Raw genomic sequence first — 15,011 nt, 5'->3', positions numbered from 1 at the left:
ACCGGTCAGGCGCCTGGTCCGTGCCGCGTGGGCAAGCTTGCTGCGCTCCATGCATGGCGCGACAGCGTTAATTTGCCGCGCCGTGCGAATAGGCGCGGCCAAAAGTGTTAGATTCGAAGAAAAAAAAAGTGTTAGTTTTAAAATTAGTTAAAAAAATGTGTTAAAAATAAAAAAAAAATTCCTCAAGGCCCACCATGGACTCGCGCGTCGTAGACGACGGCGCAGGCGGGTTTCCCGACGCCTCCTCCCCGGCCGATCCGCCGAGCCCCGAACCCGATCCGGCCGCGGGCGCGATGGACGCGCGCCTCCCCGGGGACCTGCTTCGCGCCGTGCTGCAGAGGCTGCCGCCGATCGACCTCGCGCGGTCCGCCTGCGTCTGCCGCGCGTGGCGCGCTGTTGCCTCCGACCGCGCCGTGGTCGAGGCCGCCTTCTGTGCGCCCTGGGGCGTGCGGCGCGTCGTCGGCGAGCCGGCGACGGGGGCCTTCTGGCGGGCCGCCTCCCTCGGGAGATTCGCGCTGTCGCATGCCGTCCGCCGCGGGGATACCGTCCCCGGCGTCGCTCTCAAGTACTCCGTGCAGGTGCGTGTTCTGTATCGTGCGCGCTCTATGTTCCAACGATGTGGCGATCGACCTATTGTTTGCTGAGGTGATATCCAACTTGTCGAAGCGCCTATAATCCTCACATGAATCTGGTTTTGATCGCCCCTAAACATTCTGTGGCAGCAGATCATATGCATTAAGATTTGATCGCTTTTATGTACTCCGTCACAGGATTAATTCGGTCTGAACCTTAGAGAGAGTATATGGAAATGGAAGTAGATAATCTGGGGTACTTCCACATCAGGAATGTGAGGCTCGTTCTTGTCATCAATGGAAGACGGAGCTAGTCAAAAACTCAAAATTAATCAAAAAAGTTGGTCATCAGTGGTTGTTGAACAAGTATCCTAGAAGGAAATGAACAAACTGTTAATAATGCGTAGGTACGCGCAAAGTGTGTAAGAACATCCACCAACTTATGATCAATCAAGAGATCTCATCAATCAAATACTTACTCCCTTTGTTTCAAATTATAGTTCATTTTAGCCCTGTCTTGAGTCAAAATTAGTTAACAACTTAACATCCACAAGTTCAAATAAATGCACCATGAAGAGTTCAAGACATATTTCATTGATAATTTAATGAAACTAATTCGATACTATATAGATGTTGATGTATTTTTCTATCAACTTGGTCAAAGTTTAGAAGTTTGACTTAGGACAAGGCTGAGGCTGAAGCTAACAGTTTCGAACGAATGTAGTGCATCTGTGTAGTTTGAGATCTGTCATTTTGATGCCTTCTTCACACTAGTGTAGCTTAGTACTTGTGTAGAGTACATTGTTTTTCATGCTGCTGATAACTTTTGTCCTTTGAATTTAATGAAGAGGTGCTCCAATTGGGATTTGATGATATGGCAGTAGTGGTCAGGAGTTTTATGTGGCAGATAAACATAGCCATGATTCATTGGAAGGAATGAAGCAATGGGGTTGGAGCACAGGAAGTTCGCTATGTCATTGTTAGTGGTTTTGTTGAGCAGGGATGGGAAGAGAGAGGGATCTATATCATATTCAGCATCGAGTATGGTCACTGTGTCTGTAAGGAGTCTTGTGCTCACCGCTGGGTTTCTGGGTGCTTGCAATTACTCTTAGTGTTGAAGGTGGTGGCTTTTTAGTCTCTCATGTCTCAATGTAATGTCATTACTCTGGAATAATAACTATAGGATTTTATTAGATTAAGAAAGTTTTCTGCCTGTGGGTTGGACATCACTACTGTAACTACTAGGACTGCACTTATAGCTATTATACTGTGTCACGGTGTGTTTGAAGCTAGTGTCATGAGTTTCTGGTAGTCACTTAGGTGGTTGTTTGGACACATTGATTATGTGTATATTTGATTGTTTTCACAAAACAGTTTTTTTAGGATTTTTAGGAAAATTGGTTTTAGGTTGTTAGTTAGGTAGGTCCAGGTTTATGGATTACTTTGTTTGGGTTTCGTAAACTAAAACAAGTATTCTCTGACGCCATTACATAGCACCAGATCACTTTTCTTCTAATTTAACAATTGATTAGACATTAGGGAAGTAGTATGGATTATGGTGCTTACTTTGTTAAGCACGTGACATAAGATGAAAGAAAAATGAAGCACATGGCGCAGAACATGAGCTACATGAGTTGGTTTCTAAAAAACAGGTAGGAATCATTTTTGTTTTTTTAACTGGATTTTTGGTTATCCCAGTTGTTTTTTTTAATATCTATCCAAATGGAGTTTTAGGTGGTTAGGCTCACATCAGGTAGGAATCTACTTAGCTTGCTGCATCTGACCTTGCTGTTGAGGGATCAGACTTCATACAGATGTTAAGTTTTGGATAAAATTTCTTATTATCAAAAGTTTTTTTTGTGTTCATACAGATCAGACTTCATACAGACTAAGAACAGGATGCCAGGTCAGATCCTAACACCTGGCATCCTGTTGTTAGGATCTGTTTTGTGTTGGATGAGGCTAGAGTTTCCTAATATAATGCTGCAATAAGTTTTTATCAGCTTTATGTATTATTATACATATCAAGTTCGAAAAGCAGATGAGTCTTGAAATATCTTTTTTTGCTCAACCACTACTGGTGTTTAAATTATCATGGTCTCACTGCTTACAACATGCTTATGCCCAGGATTGTGTTGGTTTGATAGCCTTCTAAAAATAAAATGTTTTATTGGATGCATTGCACTATTGAAGGGATGGACATTTTATTTAGTGACTACTGCAGGATTACTCAGCATAATCATATATGCTTAATGAAACTGCAATAAAAAACCATTTACCCTACCAAAGGTTGTCCAACGGATCATCTACTATAAAGGACCCTCTCCACAAAGGAGCTTGGCAAATACTAGCTGTCTTTTCTATTCTTCATGAGACTGCAATTTCATGCTTGTTGAATAGCATGCAGGTGACAGATATCAAACGATTCAACAACATGATGAGTGACCATGGCATCTATTCGAGGGAGAGGCTTCTGATTTCGATCAGCAACCCAGAAATCCTTATGGGCAGCACCTGCTACATCGAGATGGACCATAACGCCAAGAGAGAGGTTGCAATCTTTTACCCTGAGGGACGCCCAGGTGGCAAAACTGAATCCATGGCAAGCATTGTTGATGCAGAGAGGCGAAGCAAAAGGATTCTCGAGTAGGTGAGGCGGAGCCTGCAGGTCGACGATGGGACTGCTGCGTACTACTTATCTGTTACTGAAGGTGATCCAAGGGCTGCCATGATGGAGTACTCCGAGGACCTGAGGTGGGAGCAGCAACGCGCAGGGCGGTAGATTCAGATCAATGGCATATGTTAAGACATTGGTGCTTGTTGATGGTTATTGTTGATGTGTATATTGTACAATCCGGATTGTTGTAAGTACAAGTACAAACTTTGGTCTAATGAATATAGATGTATGTATGTAGATAATAATTGCTAAATGGCATCGATGATTGAGAACAAAAGTCGTACAGGATGAAAATTGGCTGGTCTGAAATATTACGTCATTTGTGAACAATTTCTGCGAGGCCAACCAACAAAAGGGTCCACAAGTTAATTAAGCAGGTTTGCCAAGCTTATTTTTCTCTAGATGACAGGTAAAATGTTTTGAGTACGTAAGAACCTATAGGGTACTGTTGGAAGCACATGAACGACCAAGCCGCCTCTGCCACGCCACCGATCAGGGCGCGTCACTGTCGCACCATGATGCGTGGCGTGTCAGCGTCAGGCCCTGATCGGTGGTGCGGCAGAGCCGACCACGTCACCGGTCAGGCGCCTGGTCCGTGCCGCGTGGGCAAGCTTGCTGCGCTCCATGCATGGCGCGACAGCGTTAATTTGCCGCGCCGTGCGAATAGGCGCGGCCAAAAGTGTTAGATTCGAAGAAAAAAAAAGTGTTAGTTTTAAAATTAGTTAAAAAAATGTGTTAAAAATAAAAAAAAAATTCCTCAAGGCCCACCATGGACTCGCGCGTCGTAGACGACGGCGCAGGCGGGTTTCCCGACGCCTCCTCCCCGGCCGATCCGCCGAGCCCCGAACCCGATCCGGCCGCGGGCGCGATGGACGCGCGCCTCCCCGGGGACCTGCTTCGCGCCGTGCTGCAGAGGCTGCCGCCGATCGACCTCGCGCGGTCCGCCTGCGTCTGCCGCGCGTGGCGCGCTGTTGCCTCCGACCGCGCCGTGGTCGAGGCCGCCTTCTGTGCGCCCTGGGGCGTGCGGCGCGTCGTCGGCGAGCCGGCGACGGGGGCCTTCTGGCGGGCCGCCTCCCTCGGGAGATTCGCGCTGTCGCATGCCGTCCGCCGCGGGGATACCGTCCCCGGCGTCGCTCTCAAGTACTCCGTGCAGGTGCGTGTTCTGTATCGTGCGCGCTCTATGTTCCAACGATGTGGCGATCGACCTATTGTTTGCTGAGGTGATATCCAACTTGTCGAAGCGCCTATAATCCTCACATGAATCTGGTTTTGATCGCCCCTAAACATTCTGTGGCAGCAGATCATATGCATTAAGATTTGATCGCTTTTATGTACTCCGTCACAGGATTAATTCGGTCTGAACCTTAGAGAGAGTATATGGAAATGGAAGTAGATAATCTGGGGTACTTCCACATCAGGAATGTGAGGCTCGTTCTTGTCATCAATGGAAGACGGAGCTAGTCAAAAACTCAAAATTAATCAAAAAAGTTGGTCATCAGTGGTTGTTGAACAAGTATCCTAGAAGGAAATGAACAAACTGTTAATAATGCGTAGGTACGCGCAAAGTGTGTAAGAACATCCACCAACTTATGATCAATCAAGAGATCTCATCAATCAAATACTTACTCCCTTTGTTTCAAATTATAGTTCATTTTAGCCCTGTCTTGAGTCAAAATTAGTTAACAACTTAACATCCACAAGTTCAAATAAATGCACCATGAAGAGTTCAAGACATATTTCATTGATAATTTAATGAAACTAATTCGATACTATATAGATGTTGATGTATTTTTCTATCAACTTGGTCAAAGTTTAGAAGTTTGACTTAGGACAAGGCTGAGGCTGAAGCTAACAGTTTCGAACGAATGTAGTGCATCTGTGTAGTTTGAGATCTGTCATTTTGATGCCTTCTTCACACTAGTGTAGCTTAGTACTTGTGTAGAGTACATTGTTTTTCATGCTGCTGATAACTTTTGTCCTTTGAATTTAATGAAGAGGTGCTCCAATTGGGATTTGATGATATGGCAGTAGTGGTCAGGAGTTTTATGTGGCAGATAAACATAGCCATGATTCATTGGAAGGAATGAAGCAATGGGGTTGGAGCACAGGAAGTTCGCTATGTCATTGTTAGTGGTTTTGTTGAGCAGGGATGGGAAGAGAGAGGGATCTATATCATATTCAGCATCGAGTATGGTCACTGTGTCTGTAAGGAGTCTTGTGCTCACCGCTGGGTTTCTGGGTGCTTGCAATTACTCTTAGTGTTGAAGGTGGTGGCTTTTTAGTCTCTCATGTCTCAATGTAATGTCATTACTCTGGAATAATAACTATAGGATTTTATTAGATTAAGAAAGTTTTCTGCCTGTGGGTTGGACATCACTACTGTAACTACTAGGACTGCACTTATAGCTATTATACTGTGTCACGGTGTGTTTGAAGCTAGTGTCATGAGTTTCTGGTAGTCACTTAGGTGGTTGTTTGGACACATTGATTATGTGTATATTTGATTGTTTTCACAAAACAGTTTTTTTAGGATTTTTAGGAAAATTGGTTTTAGGTTGTTAGTTAGGTAGGTCCAGGTTTATGGATTACTTTGTTTGGGTTTCGTAAACTAAAACAAGTATTCTCTGACGCCATTACATAGCACCAGATCACTTTTCTTCTAATTTAACAATTGATTAGACATTAGGGAAGTAGTATGGATTATGGTGCTTACTTTGTTAAGCACGTGACATAAGATGAAAGAAAAATGAAGCACATGGCGCAGAACATGAGCTACATGAGTTGGTTTCTAAAAAACAGGTAGGAATCATTTTTGTTTTTTTAACTGGATTTTTGGTTATCCCAGTTGTTTTTTTTAATATCTATCCAAATGGAGTTTTAGGTGGTTAGGCTCACATCAGGTAGGAATCTACTTAGCTTGCTGCATCTGACCTTGCTGTTGAGGGATCAGACTTCATACAGATGTTAAGTTTTGGATAAAATTTCTTATTATCAAAAGTTTTTTTTGTGTTCATACAGATCAGACTTCATACAGACTAAGAACAGGATGCCAGGTCAGATCCTAACACCTGGCATCCTGTTGTTAGGATCTGTTTTGTGTTGGATGAGGCTAGAGTTTCCTAATATAATGCTGCAATAAGTTTTTATCAGCTTTATGTATTATTATACATATCAAGTTCGAAAAGCAGATGAGTCTTGAAATATCTTTTTTTGCTCAACCACTACTGGTGTTTAAATTATCATGGTCTCACTGCTTACAACATGCTTATGCCCAGGATTGTGTTGGTTTGATAGCCTTCTAAAAATAAAATGTTTTATTGGATGCATTGCACTATTGAAGGGATGGACATTTTATTTAGTGACTACTGCAGGATTACTCAGCATAATCATATATGCTTAATGAAACTGCAATAAAAAACCATTTACCCTACCAAAGGTTGTCCAACGGATCATCTACTATAAAGGACCCTCTCCACAAAGGAGCTTGGCAAATACTAGCTGTCTTTTCTATTCTTCATGAGACTGCAATTTCATGCTTGTTGAATAGCATGCAGGTGACAGATATCAAACGATTCAACAACATGATGAGTGACCATGGCATCTATTCGAGGGAGAGGCTTCTGATTTCGATCAGCAACCCAGAAATCCTTATGGGCAGCACCTGCTACATCGAGATGGACCATAACGCCAAGAGAGAGGTTGCAATCTTTTACCCTGAGGGACGCCCAGGTGGCAAAACTGAATCCATGGCAAGCATTGTTGATGCAGAGAGGCGAAGCAAAAGGATTCTCGAGTAGGTGAGGCGGAGCCTGCAGGTCGACGATGGGACTGCTGCGTACTACTTATCTGTTACTGAAGGTGATCCAAGGGCTGCCATGATGGAGTACTCCGAGGACCTGAGGTGGGAGCAGCAACGCGCAGGGCGGTAGATTCAGATCAATGGCATATGTTAAGACATTGGTGCTTGTTGATGGTTATTGTTGATGTGTATATTGTACAATCCGGATTGTTGTAAGTACAAGTACAAACTTTGGTCTAATGAATATAGATGTATGTATGTAGATAATAATTGCTAAATGGCATCGATGATTGAGAACAAAAGTCGTACAGGATGAAAATTGGCTGGTCTGAAATATTACGTCATTTGTGAACAATTTCTGCGAGGCCAACCAACAAAAGGGTCCACAAGTTAATTAAGCAGGTTTGCCAAGCTTATTTTTCTCTAGATGACAGGTAAAATGTTTTGAGTACGTAAGAACCTATAGGGTACTGTTGGAAGCACATGAACGACCAAATTTATGACCTGTCGCCAATCAAGCACACTACCTAGAGGACGAGGATGGAGGTAAAGGCTAGAGAAAGATAGGATCTGATACCCATATGATAAAATGTTAAGAGCTAGACTCATTGAAGAATATGTCTCATATATGTTATCTCTTAATGACATAGCAACACATAAGCTAGCAGGTCATTAATATTTAATTTTTGCGAATCACGGTAGACACTCATACATACGCGCACACTCACCCTGTATATGTACGTACGTACGCGCACACTCACCCTATCAGCCTGTTCGGTTGGCTGGTTCATATCGTTGCTGGTTCGTGAAGAAGTACTACTGGCTGGTTTGTGTGAGAGAAAAATACTATTCCAGCAGGAAATTTACGATCGTTTACGACAAGCCACAGCTAAACGAATAGGCTGTATATATGTACGTACGCGCACACTCTACCTCTACGAGCATATTCAAGAGTCTAATCTCAATATTAACGAAGTCACAACAAACGCCTTGATGTTGATGGTCACATCACCTACTACTAAAAGAACAACACCTTTAATGCTTAGGTTCACTATAAAAGAAACTCAACCAGACAGTTTGCAGCAGTTCTCAGCTATAGCAAGTTAACTTATGCCACGCATGCATCATCATGCATCATGCATCATGCAAGTTAGCTTAGCTAGGGCGTGGGATGCATGCATCATGCACGTGTGGACCTATGAAATATCTGCCAGACTGCCATCACCACCGTGATACATGTATTGATGTGCATATACGTGATCGATGCAGAGGGCGGCCGGGCGGGACCATAATAGAGAGGTGGGCAGGACACCAATGAAAAGATTGAGAGCTAACCAAGGGCCCCTTGTCGAGTCGGAGGAGTCGTGCATGATCGTGTGCTGCTTATAATAAAATCGCTACACAAACTCAAGCATGCGCCATAAAGAAAAGCAAATCCACAACGAAAGGGGACCGATACGTACTGTTTGACTAGAACTAACAGTGTGTGTCTACCCCACCGTACGTCTTGTGTATCTAGCTATTTGTTTGACTGAAACTAAGAGCCCGTTTGGCCGGGCTCCGAGCGGCTTCGGCTCCTCTGACTTCTCCCCTGTTCATCTCCTGTAGCGACACTGTTCACCGGAGCCGTTTTTCTCTCTCCTCCTTTCCTCTCTCATCGACAACGCCGAAGCCGGAGAAGCTCGTTTTTTTTTTTTTGCTCCTCCGGCTCCAGCTCCTGCACGCTACAGTTGCGCTACAGTGTGAGAGCTAGAGCCGGCGGGAGCCCGGCCAAACGCGCCCTAGCACAGTGCATCTCTGTTGTGGTTATGGAAATATAGAATTCACTATTTCACAAGCACTCTTTCGTCTTATAACCACTTAGTTTAACCATTTCGAACTACTCGTGCGTTGTTGCAGCTGTCTTTTTAAATGTATCCTTGCACTTAATCTTTGTTTTCTTGAGTTTTCAGGTAGTCAGCAATTCACTGCTATTAACTCAACAAGAAAAATAGTTTCTTTTCTTCTCGATATCCATATTTGTTGCACTAGCTAGTTGTATTATTCATGTTGAACATGTAGATATCATATATGTAGAATATATGTAATGATAGATCTACCTTATCCCATTCCGACATCAAGTGTGGATTCAATTTAGAAATCCATTAATTGTTATATGCTTGAGATGACATCTGAATCTAGCCTTAATTATGATGTGTTAAATGAATTGAAGTATTTTACGAACAAATGAATTATCCGAAGCTATTTTGTGTTTGCACATCTAGCGGTTGTCAATCTGACTAGTGAAAATAAGTAAGCCCCTCAAGCCAATTACTTTATTGAGTTGAGAAGATCCAGATCACTTTTCCTTATTCTTCGGTGGCAGAAGGGAGAAGAAGGAAGACATAAGAAAAAAATAAATTTCTCAACTCCGCCTGCAGGAATGGTTGTCGTTCGTTGGGCATTTGTTCCAAGGCCTTTTGCCGAGGTTCGCCTGTGCGATCATTCATACGAATCGTCATACATGTTTAGGACTGAGATTTGGAACTATATGACGAGAATAGTTTTTAGGTATACTTCTTGTAACCTAGAGTGTTTGTAATATAATGATGTATGTATACTCAACTATATTTTAATATATAATTTTTCTTTCGTGTCAATAAAAATCTCTACTGGTATGTTTTAATTTTCCTATGAGTCAATAGATTGTCTGACGGTACATGGAAAGACAGAAATAAATTAAGCACCCTTTTTCACGATACTGTACCAAGCAACGATGGGGGCAATTGATTTTTTTTATGGTACTGTACTCACAGGGTAATAATGGGTTCTTTTTACGGTAGAAGCATAATCGTGAGACAGGAGTAAAAACCTAAATCTAATTAACACCAATTTTTCTGTCGGCAAGTACCAGCATGGAACTTTTTTACGGTGGACCGACAGCAGTTTGGTCGGTTGGTTATTTCCTGTTAGGCACTACTATTTGGTTCTCGGAAATTGAGAGGAATTGAAAAGTAATCTAATAATGAAATGGAAAGCACTTTCTAAATATTGATTTCAATTTATGGGATTCAATTCTTTTTTCAATTTTCATGGCAGTAGTTTGTATTTCTCCATCGGTTTTGTACTGAAATTAGTTTCGTTTCCATGTAATGCTAAGAGATAGTCAACTTGTGTTTTAGTACTAATCTACAATATATAGTGGGGCATGCTATTGTACAAGTCAATCGTCATTCAAAAATCATGCAAGATGGTTGGTCAAATTAATTGTCCAACTTGGCAGAAGCTGACATGAGACAGTTTTTATAATTGGGATTATAGAGCGGATTTCACAATTGGGATTCCTTGTCCTAGCAAGAATAGAATAACGATGGCTGCTAAGACGAGAAAATAATAATGGCTAGTGATCCGATAAGGCTACACATCACCGTGTGAGTCCGTGGGCGGGCTGGATCCCGGAAAAGTTGTTTCCTTTCCTGATGGGCTCGTCACGTTTCCTCAACCAACACACACCAAGGACGACGACCATGTTTTCTGAGTTGATCTGACACGTGCTGCTGCGTACTATGGCCATCGCTCTCGCTACGAGTGAAAAACATGTGCCAGTCCCGTTTCGTACATTTGCCTTCCTTCAGTTTTTTTTTTTTCCTATGGTCTCGCTACGGAAAGAGTGAAAGCTTGGAGAATGAAACGCTTTACTTAGAATACTAAGACAACCAGACACTTTTCTTTAGGCTTTGGTCTGCCACTTACAAAAGACGCCCACAACACTCACGTACATTCACCCATATGAATGTAGACGTCCCCAACTTGCTTAGGACTGAAAGACTATGTTGTTGTTGTTGTTGTTATTGAACGTAGACGCCCACAATACGCACGTACATTCACCCCTATAAACACGCGTACGCAAACCCTATCCCTACGAGCAGCTCCGAAGGATTGAGCCTGCGGATCTTGAAATTCAAGAAAATGCGAGCACCCATGTCAAATCGAGAACTTAAACCCAGGTGGGCATGTTCCACCACAAGGAACCCAACCAACTGATCTATGATTAGTTCACGGGTTCTAAACTTGATCTTGCGCTCTTAACAAAAGGCAACGCTCGTGCCAATTTGTGTCAAACCGTAACTAAAGATGCCTTTGTCCGTCTAAACTAATCAAATTATTTGGAGTTTGATCAACTGTACATAAAAGAGCATCAATATTTATAAGACTAAATTAGTATCACAGTATCACTATACATCATGAAATACATCATTAAAATGCTTAGATTTTGTATATGAATTTATTTTGGAACCGAGGAGTAACTAGCAGCACAAATGTACAATTTGGGCGATATAGTCCCTCCATGTTTTTTTACAAGACACACATGTGTATCTCTAATATTTAAATTTTAATTTTTTATCAATAATTTTTAATTATTATAATGTAAACTTGATACTTTGAGATTTGCAATCAAATGTAATATCCATTTACCATAAATTTATAAAGCATAAACAGTACAATATAGAATAAATAAATAATCAAAGTATAATTTAGAAGACCGTGTCTTGTTAAGTTACACCTAATTACAGAGGTAGTAAGACATAAGAGGGGCATCGGAACTGAAAGAAAAGCTATACAATCTATATAGGCTGCACTGAAAAACTTCAATTTATAGCACAATCATCGATGGATGAAATGCAATGGGATCTGGACTTACTAAGAAACAACAAAAGCTTGTAAGATCAAAGCTAGGCATGCCATATGATGTATATGACACAAAACGTTTATCAATGTAAGTACAACTATGTTCAAATACGATAGAATAACAAGTAATAAATTCATTTCGGTAGGTGTTTTCAAGATTAATAGGGGCCTTAAAATTAGTTAAGATAGATGAAGTGACATCTAAGGCAGGGTATCATCCTCCTATACTTAAGATAGATGATTATTTTGATGGTTGCTACATAGGATCAGTCCATTTGATGCACACAGAGAATGGAAGCAATTATGATACTCCACATGCTATTGGGGCAAAAATTCAAATGATATGAGGCTTCAAGTAGTGCCATGCATCATGCAATTGAATTCCTATAGGATTCTTCCTATAGGATTCACAATGTATTGGAACAACTCACGTCCAACGATGATACGAGTCTGATTCTAACACATATTGGGTTTTGTGTAACGTACAAGTACATTTGCAGTAATTAAAAAGTATAGGAGTAGATTGCTTTTCCGATCCTAACATATATTATAGCCATTCATGGGAAATTCTGAAACTGAAGGAAAATGTGCAACGACGGGTGATCACTCTAATGTACATTTGGTGGTCAGAATGATGCAGGATTCGAGAAGGGGATGCACTAAGAGGGCTGGGACAGATTGCACAGCTGGTAAATTGCTATGCTGAAGAATGGGCTTCTCTGAAGAATGTACAAGCTGAATTTGTGCCGAAGGAAATAGGCAAGGTCTAAGCCACCACCCGATTTTGTTAAGATCAAATGTGATGGGGCTTTTAGCCAGGAGGATCTATCAGGTGGGTGGGGATATATCATGAGCGGAGGCGATGGTACTGTTATTTGTTCAGGCTATGGCAAGCTAGGAAAAGTTCTAGAAGCTTGCTCATACCAAGATCATTGCTTGTTTACAAGCTCTTCAATGGGCAACGATCTTGGGGATTCAGAAGGTGGTCCTGGAGACCGACTCACTGATGGTGGCCCAAGCGGCCAATGCGCCCATTCTTGACCGAAGCTCGGCTAGTGGATTACTATGGGAGCTGAAGGAGTGTCTACAAAGTAATTTCTCTAGTTTTGTCGTAGCACATAATCCCCATTCTTGTAATCTTGTTGCTCACAGTCTAGCTGCCCTTGGGGCGAAGTTATGTCCGGGTACTAATCCGATTATGGATAATATTCCACCTTGTATAAATGTTCTGGTGTCCAATGATTTGGCATTAGGTTCTGAGTAATGGAGTCTTCTTGCATGTTCAAAAAAAACAATCGGGAATTAGGTTTTTGCATGCGTGCACCTCATTTTTAGATAATGGAACAAAGGTCCCCGACTCTATAATGTGTGCATCTCATACCAAGCAGAAACCACTCTACTTAATCTACACTGAAATATGTTTTTCATCACCATTCATTTGGTATTTTATAGTTTTTGTCTAGTTCGTATCTAAACTATGACATCTTACAACTTAAACAAAAGAAGTCGTGTGTACTGTAGATTATTGATGATTGCACAATGGATGAGTTTTTTTAGCACAACGATAATGCATTTAAATTAATTATTGAAGTGCGTTACATGAGCACTATCACTAAGGGCATGTACAACCGACAAACATGTTGCATATTATTTTACTTAATCCTCTAAAAATAGAGAGATGAACTTGTTCAGGAGTTAGGACCTACTCGTAAGTATATACATGAAACATAAATGAATTAGGAGAATAACTCACAACTACTACCTGTTTAACCCGGCAGTGGTCTTTATTTTCTATTTTTTGTTGATACATTTTATTATTACATTTAAATAAAGGTTACTTTCTAATATTTTACATTTGATATTATTAATGCATTGCATATATCTCACTACCATCAAGATTATACTATAATTACAGCGAGTTCTAATCCACATCACATGATTCGATATTTTATATATTGCAATAAAGTGCATTCAAACATAATTAGTTGCATGACATAGTCCGTGCAGTAAACATATCCGATTGTGCAATTGAGCACATCATTTAAGTAAATCAATGCTCAATGGGATGTATAGTTGCAGTAATGCCAATGTGTAGGAATCCAAGGCAAGTAACTAGCCTACCATGAAGGAACCCTCGGCTTGTGAAAAATCTCTATACATGCATCTACTTAAAAGGGGACGTACTCAGTATAGAGAGCTCCCGCTCTGTGCCTTATCCTCGCCTGTGCAATGCGAGGAGACCGTGACTCGAACCCGGGACCTTCCGGACATAGGCGGTAAGACTCTACCGCTTGCACCAGGCCCGCCCTTCTATACATGCATCTACTTAGGTTCCTTGAAAAGTAGTAGGTGCTCATTGTAGGTACCAAGAGAATGTACATGAAAAGGAAGTTATGTTGAGCCTAGAACCCAGATCTAGGAGCCCTCACGTGAACTGGTTTGCTAGTCTGGGATGACAAACGACTTAGGTTTTCCACAAAGTCTCACCATTTCCAACACCCACACCGACACGGCTATGGAGAGGCTACCATCTAGGATCGATGCAACATGAACCGGTTGGCCAGTCTAGGATGACAAACGGCTTATGTTTGCCACAAAGTCTCTCCATTTCCAACACCCACACCGGCACTGTTGTGGACAGGCTACCATCTAGGATTGATGCCACATGGCAAATATATATCCAAAGCAACACACAAAATACCTTTACTCTAGAACATTCCTTATGATTATGTAAACTCTAGATATTTTGAACCAGACAAAATATATAACTTTGTAACCTTGTACACTATTAATATCCCCACGAGGCAGAGGATGGTATGATCCATTCATCTACAATTCTTTACTTGTTACCATGCCTCTATACACTTCTCTGTTCAATAGACCTATTATAAGAAAATGTGGTTGTTTTACTGCACCATTATTGTTGTTGGTAACAAAAAAAGTACGAAGTATAAGTATATATTTTATTTCTGTTGCAATGTAACCATGGCTTAGTGAAAAGGTCCTAATGGCTAGAGGGGGGTGAATAGCCTATAAAAAATTTCTACAACAACACTTAACAAACCGGTTAGATAATTATGAGGCAAAGCAAGTGTTGCGCTAGCCTACTAAAAATGCAAGCCACCTACCACAATTTTAGTTTATATAGTTTCTATCCACACAATAGCTATGACACTACACTAAGTTAGTGTGCTCTCAAAAGCTAACTAAAGAGCCACACTAACCAAACTAACAAGCTCTCACAACTAGCTACACTAAAGAGCTTGACAACTAGTTTGTGGTAATGTAAAGAGAG

At 41.4% G+C, this 15,011-nt stretch overlaps 2 protein-coding genes across 2 annotated transcripts; both read left to right on the top strand.

Moving 5' to 3' along the window:
* The first annotated feature begins 179 nt into the window (after positions 1–179).
* On the top strand, positions 180–3,496 carry LOC136520100 (F-box protein At1g55000-like). Its single transcript, XM_066513503.1, has 3 exons — positions 180–578; positions 2,980–3,123; positions 3,194–3,496. The coding sequence occupies exons 1-3, from the start codon at positions 195–197 to the stop codon at positions 3,224–3,226; spliced, it is 561 nt and encodes a 186-aa protein (XP_066369600.1). The 5' UTR covers positions 180–194; the 3' UTR covers positions 3,227–3,496.
* A 507-nt stretch (positions 3,497–4,003) lies between these two features.
* On the top strand, positions 4,004–7,320 carry LOC136520091 (F-box protein At1g55000-like). Its single transcript, XM_066513493.1, has 3 exons — positions 4,004–4,402; positions 6,804–6,947; positions 7,018–7,320. Exons 1-3 carry the CDS (start codon positions 4,019–4,021, stop codon positions 7,048–7,050), a joined length of 561 nt encoding a protein of 186 aa, XP_066369590.1. The 5' UTR covers positions 4,004–4,018; the 3' UTR covers positions 7,051–7,320.
* Positions 7,321–15,011: the final 7,691 nt, after the last annotated feature.

Source organism: Miscanthus floridulus, chromosome 2, assembly GCF_019320115.1.
Source record: "Miscanthus floridulus cultivar M001 chromosome 2, ASM1932011v1, whole genome shotgun sequence".
Taxonomy (NCBI): domain Eukaryota; kingdom Viridiplantae; phylum Streptophyta; class Magnoliopsida; order Poales; family Poaceae; genus Miscanthus; species Miscanthus floridulus.
The sequence above is the reverse complement of the archived record's forward strand: the minus strand, read 5'-3'. Positions and strand labels throughout refer to the sequence as shown.

Bases quoted from the DNA above. Each gene is read 5' to 3' on its own strand.
- LOC136520100 (XM_066513503.1), top strand. From the start codon at position 195: ATGGACTCGCGCGTCGTAGACGACGGCGCAGGCGGGTTTCCCGACGCC. The intron at 579-2,979 runs GTGCGTGTTCTG...AATAGCATGCAG, and splicing joins CTCTCAAGTACTCCGTGCAG to GTGACAGATATCAAACGATT. The intron at 3,124-3,193 runs GTTGCAATCTTT...TTGTTGATGCAG, and splicing joins ACCATAACGCCAAGAGAGAG to AGAGGCGAAGCAAAAGGATT.
- LOC136520091 (XM_066513493.1), top strand. From the start codon at position 4,019: ATGGACTCGCGCGTCGTAGACGACGGCGCAGGCGGGTTTCCCGACGCC. The intron at 4,403-6,803 runs GTGCGTGTTCTG...AATAGCATGCAG, and splicing joins CTCTCAAGTACTCCGTGCAG to GTGACAGATATCAAACGATT. The intron at 6,948-7,017 runs GTTGCAATCTTT...TTGTTGATGCAG, and splicing joins ACCATAACGCCAAGAGAGAG to AGAGGCGAAGCAAAAGGATT.